At 29.6% G+C, this 23,009-nt stretch overlaps 3 protein-coding genes across 4 annotated transcripts; all 3 read right to left on the reverse strand.

The window, feature by feature from the left end:
- Positions 1-1,327: 1,327 nt before the first annotated feature.
- On the reverse strand, positions 1,328-4,498 carry LOC114162722. 2 transcript variants are annotated; one of them, XM_028046684.1, is made up of 3 exons: positions 4,115-4,280; positions 2,686-2,753; positions 1,328-2,589 (listed from the first exon to the last, which is right to left on the reverse strand). In XM_028046684.1, the coding sequence occupies exons 2-3, from the start codon at positions 2,686-2,688 to the stop codon at positions 1,633-1,635; spliced, it is 960 nt and encodes a 319-aa protein (XP_027902485.1). In that variant the 5' UTR covers positions 2,689-2,753; positions 4,115-4,280; the 3' UTR covers positions 1,328-1,632. The 2 variants fall into 2 exon arrangements, with proteins under 2 accessions (XP_027902485.1, XP_027902484.1); XM_028046683.1 differs by lacking the exon at positions 4,115-4,280 and adding an exon at positions 4,311-4,498 and having other exon boundaries at positions 1,330-2,589.
- Positions 4,499-7,596: 3,098 nt separating this feature from the next.
- Positions 7,597-11,786, reverse strand: LOC114164528. The gene is made up of 3 exons (XM_028049239.1): positions 11,136-11,786; positions 10,863-11,052; positions 7,597-8,111 (listed from the first exon to the last, which is right to left on the reverse strand). Exons 1-3 carry the CDS (start codon positions 11,723-11,725, stop codon positions 7,893-7,895), a joined length of 999 nt encoding a protein of 332 aa, XP_027905040.1. The 5' UTR covers positions 11,726-11,786; the 3' UTR covers positions 7,597-7,892.
- A 3,277-nt stretch (positions 11,787-15,063) lies between these two features.
- Positions 15,064-16,212, reverse strand: LOC114162584 (probable serine/threonine-protein kinase MARK-A). Its single transcript, XM_028046517.1, has one exon. The coding sequence runs from the start codon at positions 16,019-16,021 to the stop codon at positions 15,230-15,232; it is 792 nt and encodes a 263-aa protein (XP_027902318.1). The 5' UTR covers positions 16,022-16,212; the 3' UTR covers positions 15,064-15,229.
- Positions 16,213-23,009: the final 6,797 nt, after the last annotated feature.

Consider the following 23,009-nt stretch of genomic DNA (forward strand, 5'->3'; position numbering starts at 1 on the left):
TCTTATTATTAAGCATATTTAGTGCCAAAATTTTGAAAAGAAATTATATAAATGTGTAGATTCTTTGTAGCCAACAAACTGAAAAAAAAAAAAAGTCTAAAAATTAATTTAAGGACAAAAACCATTAAAAAATATATTGTTGAGAGGTTAAAATACACTATTTTATAAAAAATACAAAATGGTTTATTTTAAATATATCTAATCTTGATCATTCATGACAAAATTTCATAAACAATATTTTAAAATGAGTTCAAATATATCTTTAGTTTGATAATTACAAAAACAAATCATCATAGTGAAGAATTTTTTATTAAGTACCTTGTTGTGGCATGTTTAAGGTTTGTCATTACTAAAATATAGTAATGCATGCCCAAGGTAGTTATTAAGCATGATAAACCACAATGTAAAAATACAATGGAAATATTAAAATGGGAATATATATGCAAACTTATTTTTAATTCCACTACAATGTTAATAAATTATCGGTTGCAGTTTTCTTTTAAATTTTAAATATAATTTTCTAATCGAAATATGTTATACTACTTTGACAATTTCCACCACACACACCTTCTACATCCTATCTTAATTCATTTTCCTTCTTTTAAATAAGACTTTTGAATAAATTTATCTAAACATATTAAATGAACATACCTTTTAAACTAATGTATAATTTTGAAGCTGACTACAATTCAAACCATAGAAATAATAAAATGTAAATTAAATATCTATTTATGATAAATATTTCAAAACAAATAGTATTGATATAAATGTGTAGGGCTTATTTGACTTAAAAGTTGAAAGCTAAATAAATATGTAAAAATTATTTTTCTGCTTTTCTAATTTTAGATTAAAATTTCCTTTAAAGTTGAACTTTATTAGTTAAAAATATAAATATTTTAGCTATATTTTAAAATGAAAAAAATGTTTAAAAATAATAGTTACTTTTATTTAAATAATATTATTTTAATAATGATAAAACATTAAAATTCAGGTATTTCAAACAATTGATCATAAAAAAACTGAAAAAACAATGTATATAAAGGAACACGACACAGAATAAAGCAAAAAACAAAATTACTAAAGGAAAATGACACAGAACAGAAACAAAATTATTAATAAAGAGTGTGCAAGGTAGGGAAGGGATTGCTTGAAGCATTTGAAGTCTGAAGGAAGTAAACTTTATAAAGGATAAAGTAAAAGAGAAAAAAAAAGATAAAAGGAAAAGAAATATTATATTAAAGGAATCTGATAAAGTAAGAAAGTTAAATAATTGTTTGAAGTAATTTTTGTCATCTTAACATGGAAATTTACAGAACAAATAAACTGAATTAAACCACACTTGTTTTCTATGTAATTTTTCTTTGTTCATTCCTATGTTTAAGTTCGGATTGTTCTTTTGCTATTTTCTGTAATATTGTTCCCTGGTTTCTGGTAGATGGTCTGCAATGAATTTGTCTAAGCTGTTTCAGAACTAACTCTATAGTATCAAAACTGCTAGTTACAACATCTTGCTCTTTTTGTGATCAAGTTTCACTTACAACATTGTGCCTATAATTTCACTCATGATAGTGCTAAATCAGAAGTATGATATTCAAAACCATTTATATTTAAAGATCTGTTACAGTCTACAACTCAATCATCATCACTGCCAGAGATAGAAAATATTGAACCCTTCATTTGAGATTTTCCCTGCAGTAGTTTGCTATCTTTCAATATTCGGAAAGGAATTGTAGGATCATGTTTGGTGATAGAAACCCCAAGATTCCGTGAAGCTGAAAGAAGACGTGTCCCCATTCTCGATTTTCTACCTTTGCTCCCTGATAAAGGACGTTTACCAGGTTTCAATTTTCTGTTTTTGCTTCCTGATTTTTTGGAAACCAATGGAGTATGCAAGACACGTGGACATGTTTTGGGAGCGAAACGTGGCAAGGAATTTCTCTTTATCTTCAAGCAACCACGTTTTCTGGCCTTTGAATGAACTTCAATCTCACTATGAACAGCTCTGGAGGTAAGATCTGAGTTTGAAGAGCTGCTAAAATTGTCAATGCCATTGAAACTTGTAAAATACTTATTGATTATACCTGTGACTGATATCAATTGTGTTGACATCTTACTGTGACTGCTTTGCATCGAGTTAGGATACAACTCAACCAGATTTTCAAGTTTATTCTCCTCTGGCATAACGTATGAACTCTTAGCCATACTAGTAGGTTTGTCTCCAAACATGCAGGGATTTCCTTCTGACATTCCAGTGGCTGCATTTTGATCTTGATTTTCATGAGAAATTTCATTTTTCTCTGGCTTCTTCGAAACAATATTAGTGATTTCATGCTCTTCCACTAAACATGCACCGGGTTGGAACCCTTTCGTTTTCTTTTCCTCACTGTTACATCTTGCATTATCACCTTTGCAGATCATTAAGCTCTTATGTTTTGATAGAGCATCTTCATCACAGGGTGAACAAGGAGTACACAAGCGTTTTAAGTGCTTAACTTCCACATGAAGAAACCATGTTCCTAGCATGGCAGGGAAAGCAAACTTTATAGGAAAGGAATCAGGGAGGTTGTAGAAGAGTGATTTTCGCTTCACCTGGGAGAATATGAAGTAACTTATTGAGTACAAGCTTAATGTTACAAAATTCATAAAAGGATACATAGATACTGAAACAGAAAGTAAAGTACTTACCATTAATCCATTGACTTGAATCTCTCCAATATCTGGTAAACAACTGAGGTGTGCTTTCTCAAAGTCTCCTGCAGAACAATCATTGCATCAATTATCTCTCATGTCAAAACCTAACATACACCATGTTGAACTACAATTTCATCAATGCCTTTTTATTTTATGAATGATGGCAATGGTCAAATCAACAGTACTCCAGAACATTAATTTATCCAAAAAAAGACTAACCAGAATTGGAGACAAAGCATTTAATGGAAGACTCAAACTCACAGAAAACTAGATTTTGAACATGCCCCGTGAAACCCCCACCTTTATGAAGAAAGAACAGACCATCACATAGGAAAAAACACAAAACTAAAGAACTCTGTCTTGACAAGCAAAATATTCATTACAAACAAAGATGCACCACAGGTACTTCAATTTATGTAACGTAACCTTGTCAAATACATATCTGTGTCCGATATTATAAAATACTTTATCAATACTTATTAATAAAATTTCTAATCTATAATACAGTAACACTTTTATGATAACAATAATTTAGAATTTCTATTTTGACAACATTTAATATATTTGATTTTAATTTGATTCACATAATAGCAATCATATATTTATCATGCTTTTAAAAAAAATTGCACATTTTTCAATATACATATATCACATCACATCGTATCTTATTATCTTCAAACTCAGTATATCAAAGTATCATGTATGTATCCATGCATCATAGATTACAAGGAAGTCTGCATTTAGTATATCAAAGTACCATTTATGTATCCATGCATCATAGATTACAAGGAAGTCTGCATTTAAACGTCAACTAATTTGGAATATCCAAAAAAATTATACAGTTCTCTCTAGACGGGTCAAATGCTTTTAGCTTTCTTAAACTTCAGCTGAGCAAAAAGAGAATGATAGTAGTAGTACACTCATCTTGAACCTCGAGACAGAGATCTCAACATTGAAGTTCAAAACAAATTCAATTCAATATGCTATACATTTATGCAAAAATGCTGAAATTGATTACATGGTTTCACTGATGAGTTAAATTAATACCATATATGGGCTATAATATAACAATCATCATGTAGCGGCGGTAATATCAAAGCTAACTAGTCCACACATTAAAAATGCTGAGCTTTCGCCATAAGCTTCATCTTTGATTCTCAAATTCAATTGGAAACTAGCGGTAAGCCATGATGGTAGAGAGAATAAACGGATTTTGACTAAAATGGAGATTGAGACAAGTTTCATTACAACAAACTCCACAATAGATACCCTAACATGCTTGAGATTGAGACAAAAAGGGATATTTGAAGCAATAAATGAAAGGTAACAAGATTAAAAAAAAAAATTATCTAAACCCTTGTAAAAAGATCAGCATTGCCATCATAAAACATGCCGAAGGAATAGACAACTCATAAGACAGAACCTCCTCCTCAAAGTTATCGTTGCAGCAACAATTCATATCAAACAAAGCGATGCATGCCAGAAAAGGTTGCAACTTGCAAGTGAAATACCACAGCCCAATAGCAAAATCTTCAAATGGGTTAAATATTTAAACAGAGAACCTGAAGGGTAGAGGAAAAAAAAAGTCTTTTTTCGCTTTTTAAGTGCTGTGGACTTACTTTTAAGAGATGCAGCTGTAATGTCAGGAGGGGCATTGAAGGCAATGTGAGTGCCTAAGTTTGTGTCGGCAAAGACTGTAACTTGAGCTTCACCACCCATTGGGCGTGGATTGTGGCTGTGTTGTTTGGAGGTCCTGGGATGAAGAAGTTTTCAGTTCAAGTGTTTCAAAACCAATGGGTTTTTTTGATTCAGAAGAAAACAGTGAAGGTATTCAAGAAAGAAGCTTGAGCGGCTCATAAATTTTGGGCCATATTTTCTCCCTCGCGGGCCGAGGCCCATCTATGTCTTTTTCTTTTTATTTTCAATAAAATAGAATAATGTTATTTTTTTTATCACAAAATTTATACCAAAAATAAAAGAATAAAGAATTAGGGATTCTAAGAAATAAAGGTGTTATTAGCATAAATTTCAATAGAGTACGTTAAGTCTTTGTTTTATCTAGTCGTGTGAACTAATTCTTATTATATATCTTATCAATTACAATATTTTATTTATATCAATTTTCAAGATGGATTCTCAACTTCGTTTTTATTTTAATATGACTTAAATTCATATTTATTATTAAGTATCTCACTAATATCAATTTTTATCATAACAATTTCCTCTTAATTAAGATAAAATCAGAACAAATCCTATGATTGAATTTCCATTATTATTCTTATAAGAACACGATCTTTATTTTATTTTGATGCACGTATCAAATTTGTTGAAAGATTAACAAAAATCAACAGGCGAGTTGTTGATAATGAATTTAACTTATAACGAAATATGAATAGATAAGTCATTAGTCAAAGTAGAGATGGCAAATAAACTTGTTCTCGTGGGTATTATTTGAATTCGTCTCCGTTTTGACGGGGAATTCCCGCATTGACCGGATATGGATATGGGTATGGGGAATCCCCGATTTTTTCAATTGGGTATGAGAATGGGGACGGGGATATACATATTCCCGTCATAATACATATCCCCGCCATATCTCCATCCTCGTTTAAATTATTAAAATATTTACAATTAATTAAGTAACCATATATAAATATATATATATATATATTCTATTTTTTATTTCTTTTAATTATTTGGTTTGTTATGAAACTCATTCGCATCTTCAATATATTTTTTATCTTATCATAATCCTTATGTAATTATGTTAAAATGATGTATATCAATTAAAAAAAATTATTTATAACATTTGAATATTTTTATTATTTTTTAATATTTTTATTTATTGCATTTTTCTCTCACATGAGAATGTTTAATACTCTCAATTTAAGTGTTTAATAACATAAACATTTTATTTACTAGGTAATATATAAAAAAAATTACTTATTATTATTAATTTTTGTTTCATTTGAAGAACTTTTTTGTTTCGCTAAAATAATTTTTATTATTCTCAACCATTGAGTAAATATGTTGATATTTGAAAAGTTTTCATAGATCTCTAAGATTTTCATCTTATCATACCCTTAATTATATATTTGTTTTTCTTTGTGCGATTCCTTTCAATAGTCTCCAAATTGTTTATAAGATACACATTTGTTAATTTTTTAATATTTTTATTTTTTGTTTATTTGCATCATGTAGAATACTATTTCGATATATTTTATCTAATTATTTTTTATTTTCTAACTCATTACAATCATACTTTAATTTTTTCACTGTAATTGTATACATAATTTTTATTTACTACAATATAAAAATTTAATGTAATTGCTATGAATATTTTTTTATCACCATCCAACATATATTGGAGTTCAAAAGATACAAGATCTATGTTAAAATTTTATTATTATGGTTATTGTTTGTTCTTTGCGTCATTTTGATAAAGTAATGTATTATAACTTTTATTAGTGTATAAAAAATTTAAATTTTATCAACTAGGTTTCATTAATGTTTGCAAATTTAATAAATATTTATGTTCTCATGAAATTTTATTTGGTATTATAATCTAAAATGTAAACAATTATAGTTTATTTCAAAGCATTTGATATTGAAGAAACAACCATCCTCCTAATATTAAATATTTGACAATATTATGTTTCCTTTACCGTAATTTTTTTATTATTTTATTAAAATTAATTAAAATTAATATTAAAGTAGTAAGAAAATGGGTATGGGTACGAGATTATACTCGTTACCCGGTAGGGATGGGACAAAAGTTTAATACCCGTTGGGTTTGGATATAGAGATGAATTTTTTTTACAAGGATGGATATGGGATAGCGAAACCCGTCCCTGTCCCGCACCGTTGTCATCCCTAGTCAAGAGATGATTATAGGAACTTATAGGCTCATTATCAATAACCTAATATGAATAGATAAGTCACTCACTATAATCAAATCAAAACAAAAGCTCTTTAAAACCTAAATTAATATAATTAAATTGGAATGTAAGATCGATTTTTAAATAAATTTCTACTTAAAATTTAATAAAGTTTCCCATCCCTCAATTTTTAATCTCTAAATAAAGCCAATATTAGGTACTTAAAATTTTGTTTTGAATCATGAATATGATCTGATAACCATATTTAATTTTAGATAAATTTTTGTTTTGAATTTTATCTTTTTACAAAAATCATTTTTATTGTCTCAACATTTTGTTGACTATTTTAAATCTTTTAACAATCTTTCTACAAGTCTTAATCTCTCAATTTTTTAATATCGTTATCTTAATCTTAATCTCCTAATTTTGAAAGTCATTATTTTATTCTCTCCCGTCAAATTTTACATTTAATCTCTTTAATTTACTGTAATAATAATATGATTAAATGTTAACCTGTCAAAACATGTTTTACAATTCTAAAATAGAAAAAAAATTGCTAAAATACATTCATGAAAATAAACTTAAAAAATATAATTTTCAAATCCCGTTAGGAATTTCACTCCAAAAGTTCACTCACTTTTTATTTTAAAAAATATGACAAATATACTCATTATTTCACAAACATTATTTCACAAAGACAGAGATGCTACACAAGTTTCATACCAATTGAGTATAGAAGATGAAAATAAACATAAATTTGAAACTTACATGTGCCATATTGCCATCCCCAATTTGAATTGCTTTTTACAATACTATAAAATAAAAACATTTGAGATAATTGACAAAAAAGAGAAGAAAAAAATCATTGGCTTTTTAAGGTCATTAAGAAAATGTAATTTTGGGTCACATTCTGACGACGTCACACCAAAAATTTGCTTTACACTAAAAAAGATATCATTGTCTGCACAAGCCTTAAAGCCATAAGACAAATCCAAGAGATCATATAGTTCTATTTTCCTCAATCGAGTAAACATGCGAAAAATTAAGTAAATATTCTGATTTCATGAATTGAAATTAGGGGTACCTTTTTTCTTCACAACAAAAAGGATCTTCATTCTCCACATAACCATGCACGTGCGATCAAAGGAGAATGCATTATAAGCATCACCATTGGCTCAGCTTATTAAAATATAAGCCAACTCATTGAAAGAAAAAGAAAAGAGACAACAAATTAACACTACACACATCCCAAACGATTGAATGCATTGGTTACAGAATCTAATTTTAACAGCTAACAATAAATTCAGAAACTCATAAGCGTGATCAGGGAAGGATCCTGCGTCGCGGGCGTGGAGTCTCTCGCCTCACATACATTTTCTCCATCTCATTCAGTGGTCGGCTTGATCCATCTGCTATGCTTGCAAATTTCCAGCCTCCACCACCTCCACGTTTTCCCCTGGATCCCAATTTCTCTACTGTAAAAGTCCATCCATCTGAAGGACGTCTTCGACTGTACTTGTGGCATTTGACTTCTCCAGCCATCTACACACAATCAAAGTCACATTATTTGATGATATCCACAGACAAAAATCACACTAGAAGCACATGGAAAAGACAAGAGGCTGAATATGGATCCGAAGAGAGCTGTTTAAGTATGAGACCATTTAAAGAAATTTCAGCTTATAATAGTTTCTCCTGATGTTTTTATGGTAGTCACCATCTTTCATTTTATATAATATTTCATCATCTCTGCCATAGGAAATTTGTGAAGGAAGGTCCGCTATGGCGACATCATAGGCAGCAATGGGGTGTTTGTATAGGTGAAATTTTGGCCTTATGCCAGTATTAACACTGCTTCCAATATTTATGATCCAATTTTTATCTTTTCTTAGATGTGCACTCATCCTTAGCATTTTAATCTCTGGTAAACTATTTATTTGTTACTGTTAGAATTTCACGGCCCAACAATTTGCAACCGTAAAGCATCATTGGAAGCACCTAGTACTCACAAATTACACCTCAAGCACTTGGCCACTTAATCCACTATATTCAATCCAGTGACATCCCCATCAATCTCTCCATTACCTAGGGGTGGTCATGGTTTGGATTTTCTAAAAATTCAAACCAAAACTATACCAAACCCTAAAACTGGCTTTGGATTTTTAATGAACTAGTTTAAAACTAATTTTTCTCCTCAAAAACTAGATTTTTATTTTTATAAATTACACATTTATTTAATTAGAAAATAAATAAATAACTCCGCTACAAATACAGAGAGGGAGACTATATACAGTCCACCACTCTCCACAAACAATATTAATGAAAGTGTAAGGACAAATATCAGTTATTTCTACAAGCATCCCTCTTACATCAATGGGTCTTGTAACCTGTATGAAATGCTCCATCACTTAACTATCCATATATATAAATATTGTGATATGACCATTTCATCAACTATCAGATCATACATGCCAATAACAAATTAAAAGAGACAAGTGAGAAATGATTTCCACTAACAGTGCTAAAGTGTATATTAACTATCAAGATAACAAGCAAATACAAAAAGGCAAAATTAAAAATGTCAAGTTTACAAATACTTGACAGGTTAGATTTTTTAATGTGCCCAAAACAACATATTGCCTTTCATAGTAGTACCAGGAAAGCAACGGCCATGGTTTAGAAGTTTTAGAAGTTTATAACACGTTACTCCTTAACCACCTCCACTGAAAGAAAAAGTCTGTCCAAGTGCTTACAAAAAACATATCTGAAACAATACCTAATAAAAGAGAACAAAATGTTTCTTTTCTTATATTATTACTAAATAATTCATAAATAATGTATTGTCCAAAATTTATCTGTTAAGATTTCTTCAAGTTCCATCATTTCTTTTGCACAAATCTAGTCAACGCAACCATACTTGTTAGCCACAAATTGTCAATTAAAAAAATGATTTTTTTTCAAAGATTCTAATCAACCATATAAATCTGTTTGAAATCAGTCCTGCATCTGCAACACTCTACTAGGCATACTGTGCTTATAAATAAATAAAAACCAGCATGAGTTAAAAAAGAGAATTGGAATAATAACCAATTAAAATCTTCTACCATTAGGTTGAAGGCTCTACAGAGCTTTTGACTGCCAAGATCCAACAAGAGTTTGTGACTTCACTAGGACAGAATTCCTAAGGCGTTTTGTGTGGTTGGGAACACTCAATCTGAAATCATACATGATTGCTGAGCACACGGCCAAACTGGAATGCAGGAGACATGGATGAATGTCAAGCCCAAATTGGAGAGCAAGAGGATGATGTTCTTGTCGTGCCACCTCTACAAGTGGAGGATGTTCTTATTAATATGCTTGGCAAAGGAGATCGGGGTAATGAAGATCCCTTGAGTGTTGGTTTAAAAATATTTATATTAGACATCTACTGTTAGGCTTTTGGGCTTCTAGGTGTTTTTTGTCTTGAACTTGGTAGTTGGTATTTGATAATTTGCCATTTGGTAGTTATGACTTGGTTGACATGCTTTCTTTCTTATGGTTTATGATGAACTTAAGTTTGATCACGTATTTTTAAAGTGTAACACCGTGACTGATGTTTTTAATTATTTGTTATTTGCATGTGTATACATATCATGTTCATGTAGAAGTAGAATGTAGGATCTAGATTATGATTCCGATCTTGTGAGCCCTTCACAGTCCCAACCATAATCTTGTGTTAGACTACCTTGACCGTACTTGATGGACTATCATAGGATGTGGGAGGAAGATAAATTAAAACAAGACCCTAATTAAAACAAAAGGAATATCATCTACTTCTGAATCACCATCTAGTTACTTCTTCATTCAAAGATCTAGGATCAAGTCTATTGCTATATTGTTCAAAGAAAGAGGGAAAAAGGCTGCCCATCAGACAGAAAAGTGAACCTTAACGAGCATAAAACGGACATGGACAAGCAATGTGATAAACAGGCAGCTAATGGCCTAACCAAACTCCTAGCAGAAAACCTTTTACTCTTTGTTCACAAAACAACCAAAATTTTCATTCATCTATAAACAACAATCGTATAACTTAGTTTTGATTTAAAAGACAAGACAGGAGCAAAACTCTTGGTGAGAATTTGGGATCTGCTCCTCCAAACATTGCCCATACGGCTTCTCATTTCTAGGACGAGGATATGAAAGACTTCTAATAATCCACAACAATACCAAACAATGTACACAACATCGTCACTTCAATTCACATATTGACACCCAAAGACATAGTAATATAGATCAACGGCCAATAGAACTTACTTTCTTTTTGTTGAAGTTCATCTTCTCGACAAATTCTCGATACAGCATGTCATCCTCCTTCTTGGAGATCTCGTAGTGCACTTCATCCACATCTTTGGTAATGCCATCCCACCCCTCGGGCATAACCTTGAAGTCCGGCTTATACGGAAGAGACGCAACATGAAACTCCCTATCATGCGAATTAAAAAACCTGCAACCACCAAAAAAACAAATCACAATTCCTAACACCACACAAATCTTAAACCCTAAACCCTAAGAAACTGAAACACCGACTCGGGGAAAGTATCGAGCAAGAGCTCGATGGAATCATCGAGAGGGTGACCGAGTTTCTTCTCCTCCTCTTCCTCGATCTCCTTGAGCCATAGAATGGCGTGAACCCTCTGCCGCATGATCCTGTAATCTTTAGCGAGTTTCTCCACAGTGTAGACCTCGGGATTCTTCTTGTGCAATCGGTACATCTCCGCCTTCTCGGAGTCCTTGAGATACGAGCCTCGGGCGCCGGGCTCCTGAATCTGCTTCATCAGCACGCTAGTCTCCGTCAAGCGTCTCCCCCAGCTGTCCACGTACGCCTTACCTCGGCGGTTCGCCGCCTCCAGCTCGCGCACCTTATCCTCCGTGTCCTGCAGCTCCGACAGAACCGCCGACTTGGAAGGCGAGGGTTCACCGTTGAAGTGCTCACCGGCGATCCCCGTCGACCACGACGTGGTTGTATGCCATTCCGCGTCGAAGGCGCCTCCTCCTCCGTCGCGCGAATCGGTCGAGAAGGAGATGATTCTAGAAGATGTTGGGGGAAGAAGGCTGTCGTGACTCAGCGACGCGGCGACGCGGCGCGTGGCGAATGCAAAACGGTGAAGGGCTTGCATTGTGAGCGTGGAGCGGCGGCTAGTGAGCAAAGTGGTGAAGTGAGGAAGCTGTTGAAATTTTATTAATTAGTTTTAGTCATGAAAATCACTAATTTCGTTTTGAAAGTATTTTTTTTATACTTAATTTTTTATGTATTTAAAAATATTTAAAACTAATAACAAGTCGATAATTTAAGATATTTTTTTATGTACAAACACCTTAGATTAAGTCCTTGTACAAATATGTCATTATGGAGTTTACTCTTATTTTTAATGGTAACATTATGCCTAAATTATCGATATGTCAAAGTGTCTTTATAATAAATATCACATAGTTGATAAATATCATTGACAATTACTTGTTGTATAGTTGCATTACCACATTTTATTTGGTGTTGTACATTGAATATCAAACTCCATACTTTAAACACACAATAGATTTGTAATGAAAATTAAAACTTTCGCGTTTATTATATTAAAAATATATTTTAAAAAAATAACCGTTATTTTGTTATTATTATTAGTGACAACATCCATCGTTCATATTGAAGAATCGACCAAGGGAAAAATCACACAAAAGTTGTTAAGGAGCATCTCAAGCTATTTATTTATATTTAATATATAATATTTTAACACTTTTGTTTGGCAATTATTTGCTCAACTAATGTAAACATAAGTTTAACAAAAAAAAAATAACACATTTGTGTGTCAAAAATTTAAACCAAATTATTAAGTTTTCTTAACAAATTCATTAACCACTCAATTATTTACAGTTTATGACTCCACTTGTATACACTTATAAGTCATTTAATCTTAGCTCTATAATACAATAATTGTATTTAAACATAATGTTTTAACTATGATTTCTCTAAGAGGATAAAACAAGCTATGAATAGAAATATATGTTAAAATTAACTTTTTAAGTCTTGATTGACAAAAGTTATTTTACACATATGATAAGCATTTGAGATTCTAGTTAGAAGAGTCTAATTACATAATTTAGTCTATTAATTTGTCTATACGACTTGAAATTTATTGTTTCTTCTAAGATTGTCTTAGAATGTGTATTAATAATTTAATCTTAAACTTTAAGTAGAATTCATATCAATTTGTTGAATTTGATAATCTTGTTTGCAAGTCATTGGAGTAGATGACATTTATATGATACATCAGTGATACTATATCAGAATTTTGATTTTATTTTTCACTAATTTTTATAATGTAAAATATTTAACAATTCTGATTTATTTATAATTATATTTTATATATTTTATGATACTAAAAAAAAGTGAGCAACTAATCTATTTGACTAATAAGTCCATTATATCATATTGATTTAAATTGTCTTGAATTATTATTTTATAATTGTGGTGCTTTGTGTATGAACTTTGATTTTAAGGTATATATAAAATTAAACTAAATTAAAATAATAGAAAACAATTAAAATTGTGACTTGTATGGTCATTGTATCTTTTTATGGATTAGAATTAAAAAGGAAGAGACATATGCAGACATGTCAAAGCGAGTTAGGTTTGTGGACCGGTCCGCCAGCTCGTCAAGAAAATGACGGATCGGGTTGAAAACTCTAACTTGTTAACCCGTTGTGATTTGGTCTATCTAGTTCATCAACTCGTATTTTTTTATTTTTTTATGTTTAAAATTAAAAATAATTTAAAAATAATAAATTTTATATTATATAAAAAAAAATATATATATATATATATATTATAATTTATAATCAAAAAATTTAAAAAAGATAAAAAAAATGTGGTGGTCTGCCAATCCACCCTGAGACGAGATGAGTTACAATATCCAACCCGTTTACTAATGACGGACTAACCTGACCCAGCACGTTTTTAACCGATCAAGGACGGGTCAGATTCATCCGTTTTGCCACCCTCAATCCGTTTTGTCATCCTAGACAAATGTAATGACTTGTGACACAAATACAATTGTTCAATGAGGTTTTTAACCATCATGAAAACCTTCTTCTTCTTCTTTTTCTGGTTGTGACAGAAATAACCATTTGTGTTGTGGTTCTACAACAATAAAAACCTTTGAACATTTTGTATGAAAATAATTTTTAACTCAAATAGAAAAAAAAAAACTAAATTGTGATTATTAAAAGTTTGGAATTATCACATAAAGAAACAACATACACTGCTAGAGTTAAATTTCATAGACAGAAACATATTCACTTTGAACTACTTATTTAAAAGTGACAAATTACTATTGGAAACAAGCTTAAAGCATACAAATGGAAGCAACTGAATCAAATACTTGTTTACCACACTAAATTAAATAACTGCAATGGGGTATATGCCCCTGCAACTAATCAAGAACATTACCGTGTTAGTGTTTTTCTGACAGATATCATGTTGGTGTCATTAATTATTGAAACACAGTCCATGGTTATATTTTGATGAAAAATGTTTAGAAGTCTAAAAATAAACTACATAACAGTTAATTCTTTCAATGAAAATTTACTATTTAAGTTTATGTTAAGCAACAATTGCTGAGGAGGACTAATAAAAATGGCAAGTTGATAATTTTTATAGAGACCTCTGATTGTGGCATGCTTTTTATATAGTAATGTCTTTATTATAAGTTTGTGTGATTTAACCTTGTAACAGAAAAGATAAGGATAAAGTTGGCGTATAGCAAAACATTGGTGATGCAGATGCAGCCAAAACCAGCCCAGGGTTTGGTCCCAGTGAACTGTCCAACACTCCTCCAAATTTTCATCACTCATCATTTCAATAATTAAATCCTTCTGCAAGATTCATACTTAGATAACTAACATTTATGACCATTTCTTGTTTACTATATGATATCATGAATATAAATATATGTATATACTCCACCTACCCTAGATGTTCCTTCACGTGCTGGTTGGTGATGACTTGTGATCAACTCAAAATTTCACGAAGTGATGGTTTGAAAAGAAAGTTAAGAACTATGGGTACCGTAACTTATTGATATGAACTTGATGCAAAGTTCATTGGAAGTAATTTATATGAACCTGCAACCAAATCCCAATATGCAGGTTTTTCATCAACGAATTCCACAAGTCGAGATCGCTTCAACTGCTCATGAATACTCAGTTTTGACTTTTGAAAGGTCTCATTCAAATCAGAATTTGATCATAAACTAGTTAAGAGCAGATAATATATAAAAAAGGTGGAGAGGAACAGAAACTGTGTTCGTAACGAGGAAATTAAGACCTGCACACATTTCAACAGAAAAGAATATATAAACAAGAAAACAGGACCAGGAAATTGTTCGACAAGACAACAGTGTTTAATCAAGGGAAAGAGTGAAAGAGAGAGAGAGAGAGAGAGAGTAAACTAAACCGCACATTTGGAAACTAAGGCATAAAGGATTTATGAATTATTGTTTCTGTAAAAGCATATGCATACATATGAGCTGAATATAACTAAAGTCCACTTTGTTTTTCTGATATTAACAGGGTTCACTAACTGAACCCTTTTTATAACTAAACATTTTTGATGGCATGAAACATATCTATAATTCATTCTTATAAAAGGTATCATTGGGGAAGGCATTCATAGTTAGATCAGACAAGCTAAAATCATTATCCAAGAGCAAACCGTCAGAGACATCCATGGTAGTAGTGGTGGTAACCGAGTTACCGGAACTTGGAATAAAACCACTGCTCTTGACATAATCATAGGAGTAACCTCTCTGTTGTTGCAACAACTGCTGCTGATCAGTCATTTGTTGTTCCTCCTGCTTCTGCCAAGGAAGTGATGCAGGCACATGAACCCGGTTGTTGTTGTTGTTGTTGTTGCTGCTGTTGTTGTAGGTTCTAAATGGTAACAGTGGTGTAGTAGTTGTTGTGTTATGGTGGTGAATCTTGTGTTCACTGCTTCCTTTTTGGAAGTTCAAGGTGATAGGACCCTTATGGACCCCAAGTGTTGATATGGCTGTGGTAGGACACCCTGTGAATTGTTGTACTAAAGCTCTAAAATTTGTGGTGTTGGCATTGAGGAGGGTGGTGGGGGTTCTCTTAGAAGCTCTAGACCTTCTTCTTATTGGTTTGCATACATTACCCTTTGGTGTCAATTGGTTGGAGATGCTATTGCTATTGCTATTGCTCTCTGATGATGGCATGGTTGGAGGTGGACTAGTTCTCATCACATCTGTGTTTGGTGCCAAAGAATGATCATGAACATCATGATCAAGATCATGTTCATGATCATGGTTATGGCCATTACCATCATCCATTAGAGGTTGCTGATAGAACTGCATCCATTGATGATCAGTAGTAGCAGTCATGGTCATGGTATCCCTCATGTGGGTTAGAACTTAGAACTTAGAACTCAGAACCAGAAGAAGGAAGAGTGATCACTCCCTCACTCTATCACACATTCCTTCATTTAAAGAAAGAATCAAAGTTGGCTCTATTATTATGAATGAACACATGTGTGCCTTGTAACGGTCAAAGTAAAAAATGTCCAAGTTTTGACTATTCTTTGATAGGGACTGCAAAGAAACTTGATGAAGAAAATGGTGTGCTTCCACGAAATATCGTGTTCATACTATTCTCATCGTTTTGACATAAACCACAAATTTAAACGCCTCTCTACAAACAAATCACACTCCTATTAAATAAGATCATTATCTGTCAAGTGTTAATTATATATATTTAAGATCAAACTTAAATTCGGTGGGAAAGTTGAAACATTTTCTACAGTGTGTTCATACAAGTGACGACATGAAAATGTGGAGTGACATCATTGTTGGACTGGTTGTTTGTTATGTTGGAGGTTTTTGCAGTGATGTTGGTCATAAGATTGTGTAGTGTGTTGAGTTGATGATGAAAAAGATAAGATTTAGATGGTGTGAGCCACCCACCCACCATACCTTGTTCATCAATGTTTGCTATGTTTTATGCGATAGTTGCTGCTATGGTAGCAATTCAACGTGGAGAACCCACGTGTTTTTACTAGAAACAAAGTCTCTGTCAAAGTGATGTGTACAAAGGAGAAAGAAATTAATATGGAAGAACACCCACCATTGTAAGCAAAAGTCTAGGTTGATCATAGTTAAGTGAAGGGACACATACTTTAACACTTTTAAAATATTTCAAAATACTAAACTAAATTGTCCAATTATTTAGATAAACTAAACTAAATTAATTGTTTTATAGTTTCATTCAAATTAAATTATTGAATAGGATTATTAGAGTATTGGAAGTATTATTGATAAATATATAGTTTTAAATTATAGGTTTTTCAAGAGAGAACACCTATAAATACAATATCAATAAAATATTAACTCAATTTATGTATAAATGATTGAAACCACTTTAATCCTAGATAATGAATTGATAAGTCTTCTATTTTATATATCTTTACTTAATATGAGAATAAGACTCATACTTTAATTGTCAACTTAATTGTCAACTGTTTTCATGTATATATCATTCATTTTACTTTACACAAATATAATTTAAAATATTCAATTCTATTTAAAGAACAATTCATTGTAATCCTATATGTGAATTAATAAGAAGAATATAAAAGGAATCAAAGAAAGAAAAGTTAAAGACATGTAAAATGCAATTAAAAATGATATATTTACAAAGATATAAGTTTTTAATGTGTTTCTTCTTGTGTTAAAATGTAATAAAATTGTTTGATAAAAAAAAATTCAAAAGCTTTATTTTAGATTTTTAATTCTAAATTTTCTTATGATTTAATGTCTGAAAATCGATTCATAAAAATCAAACTAGTAAACGAAAAGGATATAAATAAATAACAAATGAAGAAATCTTTAATATTTCGTTCTAGGTTTTTCCTAATTTGATATGAGCGATTATTTATAGAATGAGTGGTCTTTAGATGTTAATTGAGATGAAATTGTCATTAAGGTGTATATTTGTAGAAAAATAAAAAGTTATGGATTAATTTGAAGAAAATATAGTTTATGATGAAGTTTAAAAATAAAATAAGATAAAGTTAATTATTGGGATATCAATTTATACAAAAGATAAAGTTCAGAAAAGCTAAATACTTTTTTCCTTTCTTTAATAAAAGAAAGCACTTTATCATCTCATTGATCTAAAGAATCAATTTTGACTGACTCTAGCCAATTCGATAGAAAAATGAATAATTTCCTAATCAAATATTTAATTTTTCAATCATTATCAACGTTCATGATCCTTTCTAACTACATATTTTATTATTAAAACTTAAAACTTAAAACTAAAAGTATGATTTTAAAATCGATCCACATATATAAAAATTGTTTTAAATTAAAGAAAAATTGTTAAATTAAAAATACTTATAAAATATCTTTTTAAATTTATAAATAATTTCCTTTAAATTTAAATATCTTATACGTAATATGTATGTTAAAATAATATTTTTATTTATACGTATTTTTATAAGTAACTAACTCGCCTTAAAAATTCTTTGAAACTAAACACTACTACAGTTTTAACCAAGAACTGGTCAAATTAATCGCACATACAATTATTTAATTAATTATAACATAAATTATTATGTAATTAAAGTCCTTTAACCCTGCTGTGTTGACTTTTAATTTCGGCTAATGTCCTTCCAAAAATAACAGCAGAAAAGCATACAAAGACATGTAAACACCTTTTACAATTTATATTATAACACTTTCAATATATACGAATTGCTTAATTAATTCTCAAACCAATATATTTACAACTCACGTTAAAAACTTTATTTATAAATAATTGGTCTGAACCTTTTTTATTTAGAAATGTTTTAATTAAAATCTATAGTTAAAAAATAGTATTTTAACTATATCAAATGGTAAAAGTAGTAAATACTCAAATAACAAGTATAAAAAACAAGCTAAAAAGATGAAAAAGTTAGGGTTTGGATAGTTTGAGTAAGAATTAAGAAACCCTATAATTTTAATTTATTTGGATTCCCAAAATCACAAAAGGTATATATGCAGTGTATGTATACATATAGCATGAATTAATTCAAATAGGTTACTTTTTTTCCTATAATTATGTAATTTTTAAATTATTAAAATTTTGATTAAATCTACAATTTTTAAATTAATATGAATTTGAAAAGAAGTAATTTAGTAATTAAAATACTTCACTTAAAAAAAGTGTAAATTTGTTTGTGAGTAGCAGGTAAGGTAGAAGATTTGCCGACATCACATGTAACATGTTCTCGCTTTATACCAAAAATTCAAAGGACTTAATCACTAATAATATTACGAACTTGTTATTTTTTAATTTAATATGTAAAATGTGCACGATAATTAATTATATTTGATTAAATAAAAAAATTCAAGTAAATTTACGTTGCGTATACTATCCATATTTGTCATTATAAATTAGTTAAATATCCTAATAATTAAAATATAACTGGCACTTGAACCTTACACGTGTTTTCTTCTATATAAATACAACATAAAATATCTTACACTATTATTATATAAGCTACCTTGGAATGCACGTGTTTGCTTATATTTAAATAGCGAAATATTCAAATATTATATTAATTTGCAATATATCATTTTTGTTTGGAATTATGCATACACTCTTAATTGAAACGTTTATCCATTACTTCATCTATATTTAAGATGTATTTCAAAAACTAGTTTACTAAAGCTTATAAATTAGAAGTTAATATAAATTTATAAGTTTATAACCACCTATAATAATGTGAAACTATAATAATCATTTATTTTAAAATTTGGTTTGAATCTAATTCAAAAAAGTTTACAAGATGAAGGTTGGTGTTTATTTATGTATTATATCTTGATTACTTATAGAATTTTAACTCACTCTGCCACGTCTTTTTCACGTTAAAACAAAAAACAAAAAAACAAAATGTTTAAGAACTTGTTGATAATGATAATCAATAAATTTTACTATATTTAAAATATAAACTTAAGTTTGATTTAAAATTCAAAAATTAACATAAAATATAAGATATATTATTACTTTACACATTTCATCATGCCATACCTCACAATGATGTGTAAGTTCGTATTTATGAGCCACAATACATTTGTAGTCATGATCAATAAATTATTTACTAATTTTATTTGACTATTTTATAAACTAATTTAATTTTTATAAAATTATGTGATAAATATCTCAAATTAGATTATTTTTAACTGTATTTTACTTATAAATTACTGATTTTAGTTTGTGATTCTTTTCACAATTATCAATATATTTTCCATCTTTCCTTGTTCTATTTATTATTAAATAAATAGAAACACTACAAGTTTCAATAGAAATTTAATTATTTTCAAATTTTCAAAATTATAATTATAAAACAATACATCTATTTATATAACAAAACTCATAATTACACAATAACTTGTATATTTATATCTTTACTATTTTGCATTTACTAATTAGCATATTAGTATTTAATAGATCTATTATTAAATACTTTTAACTCAATAACTCAATTTTTAAATTATGATCTTAAGGTTAGCAGTTAATGTACTAATTAAAAAAATAATATGGTTACCAACTAATTCATAAACTGTTTTACTAGTATATATTATATTTTATAATTTTTCCTTTTTGCAATAATATGTTCGATCGAAAACTTATCACTTTGTCAACTAATTGAACTCATGACCTTGATTTTGATTGAGCGCTTACTACTTGACTAAAAGTTATATAATTATTAATCATTAGTCAAAATACAACTCTTTTTATTTAAAAGCGTATAAATCCAAACATCATGATCTGATTGTGACTCGATCTATCTGATTTCCATCACAAAACAATTGCTTGCTGCCGCTCGCAAGATAACGTAGCAAATTCTTTTTAGTTTGAAAAGAAAGTGTTAAAGGTTATCCCTTCATTACGTGTGTTTATTTTATGGATGAATGGGTGGACGCGTGGCAAATGCCCTTCTGCTCTTGCTTCTGAGTTTGTGTTATTATTTTATGATTTACACGATAACGATGCAATATATATAATACAGTTGAAACACAACGTTTAAGAAAATTAAATTAAGACACATACGTGCCAAGAACAGAGCGAAATAGAGTGGCAAAATGAAATTGGTATGAAATTTATATGCAGAAATTGCAGTGAGCAGAGAAAGAGACAATGCATCAAGAACTTGGACCACTTCTTCCACTCATCAAAATTTGTATCAAATTAATATGCTTCTATCTGCAATTTCATTCTTCGTTTCTGCATAAATTTGACTCAGTAAAACAACACAAGTGATGGTAAGAACTGAACTAGAGTATGTTTAGGAATTGTTTACAATACATATTTTGAAAATACTTATAAAAAATTGAGGTTAGCTAATATGAAAACTATGTTTTGAAAAAGTTATAATTTGTTTATGTTCTGGAAAAAACTCTATCCAAACGTAACCTAAACATGAATATATATATTACAAAAAATAGCATCTTATGCAGCATAAAATTATATATCCAAATGAAATGGAAATGAAAAGAAAACCAATTTAAACTCTGACCGGTTCTATTCTATCACGTAAACTGGTCTTCTAAATATTATATAATTAACTGTATTCCAGTTCATCTTTTCCATGAATAACTTAAGTTTGATGAATAATTTATTTTTAAAAGATATAACTACGGATTAAGAACAGTATGTTGAACACAAAATTTTGATTTATTGAACGCTTTAAATACTAATCACCATAAGAAAACTAGATAACATAATACTTAAATGAAAGTAAAAAATATTTTAAATACTGATGACCATAAGGAACTTTTAACAGAACAGAAAAAGAAAATTTATTCTGATTTAATTATAGCAAAATTAAATTTAAATACAACTTTCTTCTTTAATTTCGAGATTTAAACAATATGTATAAAAAGAATTAAATATATTTTTTGTCTCTTAGATAAAAATTTGAATTAGTTTTAAAATTGACTCAATTTAGTCTTTTAACTTTATAAATGTATGGATTTAATCCATCTAACCAAATTTTTGTTATGTTTATCTAATGTTTCATAATAATTTGAGTTGTTTACACCGTTTGACACATTTTCACTACAATGTTAGCAGAAAAAATTATCTTAAAACACATTTAAAACGTTAAACAAACATAACAAAAGTTAATTAAGATAACTAAATTCACGCGTTTATAATATTAGATGACTAAATTTTTAAAGAGATATTAATTTCAATTTTACTAAAAATTAAAGAATAAAAGTATGTTTAACTCTTTATAAATTATTATTAGACTTTAAAGTTATAGATGACTTCGTGGAGTTGTAGAGTAAAATTTTGAGTTAAGAGTTTAAAGGACATCATAGAGTTTTCGTGTCTTAAAAAGTTTTATATTATTTAAGAAAGTTTGAGTCGAAGCTAAGTATAATTTATAAGTCTTTCTTCTGCAAACATCTTTAGCAAGGAAATTTCTTTTAATATAGATTGGAACAAAAGCTTAACCTAGTTTACAATTTACTATGATATTATCAGTGTGAAGTGAGGGACTGAAACAAAAAGATTGAAGGAATATAGTATTTGTAATGCGTCAAAGAAAGAAAAAGTTTGATTGTTCTTCATGTTAGCTTCCATGAAACATTTATTACGGATGGTCAAACTTAATTTTCCGTACACAGAGAAACATTGAGGAAGGGAAATCTGACTTGGTGTAATGCAATACATGAAAAATCAACTCTCACTATTTCTTTCTTCATTCTTCTATTGTTCAATTCAACGCACGCCACGAAAAATAATAACAAATACCAACCATTGTTCACATGCAATGATATTTCTTTAGGAAAAGTGTGGGTAATAGTTATATTTTTTATATATAGTCTATATCCAATGACTTACATAGAGAAGGGCTAGGGTCTAATGTAAAGTCTTGGTCACATCTAAGGTTTGAACTATGGTTTTGAATACCAAGTTTGAGGAAGAAACATTTCTAGAACCAAAGGATAATCTTAAGGTACTAGTGTGTATGTGTTGGATTAATTACTTGAGTTCAATCCATAGTTTTATGTGAATAGAAAAGGGGAAAAAACATAAATGTAGTATGTTGCTTATTGTGTTTTTATTGTTTTTTTAATCAGAAAGTGGAATTTCAAGCGAATACATAATTTTTTTTATGTGGATTATTGGAATGGAGATTTAATTCTGATTTAAAAAATAATAGAACCAACACTTGAAATACTTCATTTAAATTGTATTCGATAAAAACAAATCATTCTTAGAAATGAATATATACAGGTGGTTTCAAATCACATAAACATACATTATAAAAAAATATATATGTGTATAATTTGCATCTTAAACCAATTTTAATTAAATAACCGAAAAAAGGCA

Source organism: Vigna unguiculata, chromosome 9 (assembly GCF_004118075.2).
Source record: "Vigna unguiculata cultivar IT97K-499-35 chromosome 9, ASM411807v1, whole genome shotgun sequence".
NCBI lineage: Eukaryota > Viridiplantae > Streptophyta > Magnoliopsida > Fabales > Fabaceae > Vigna > Vigna unguiculata.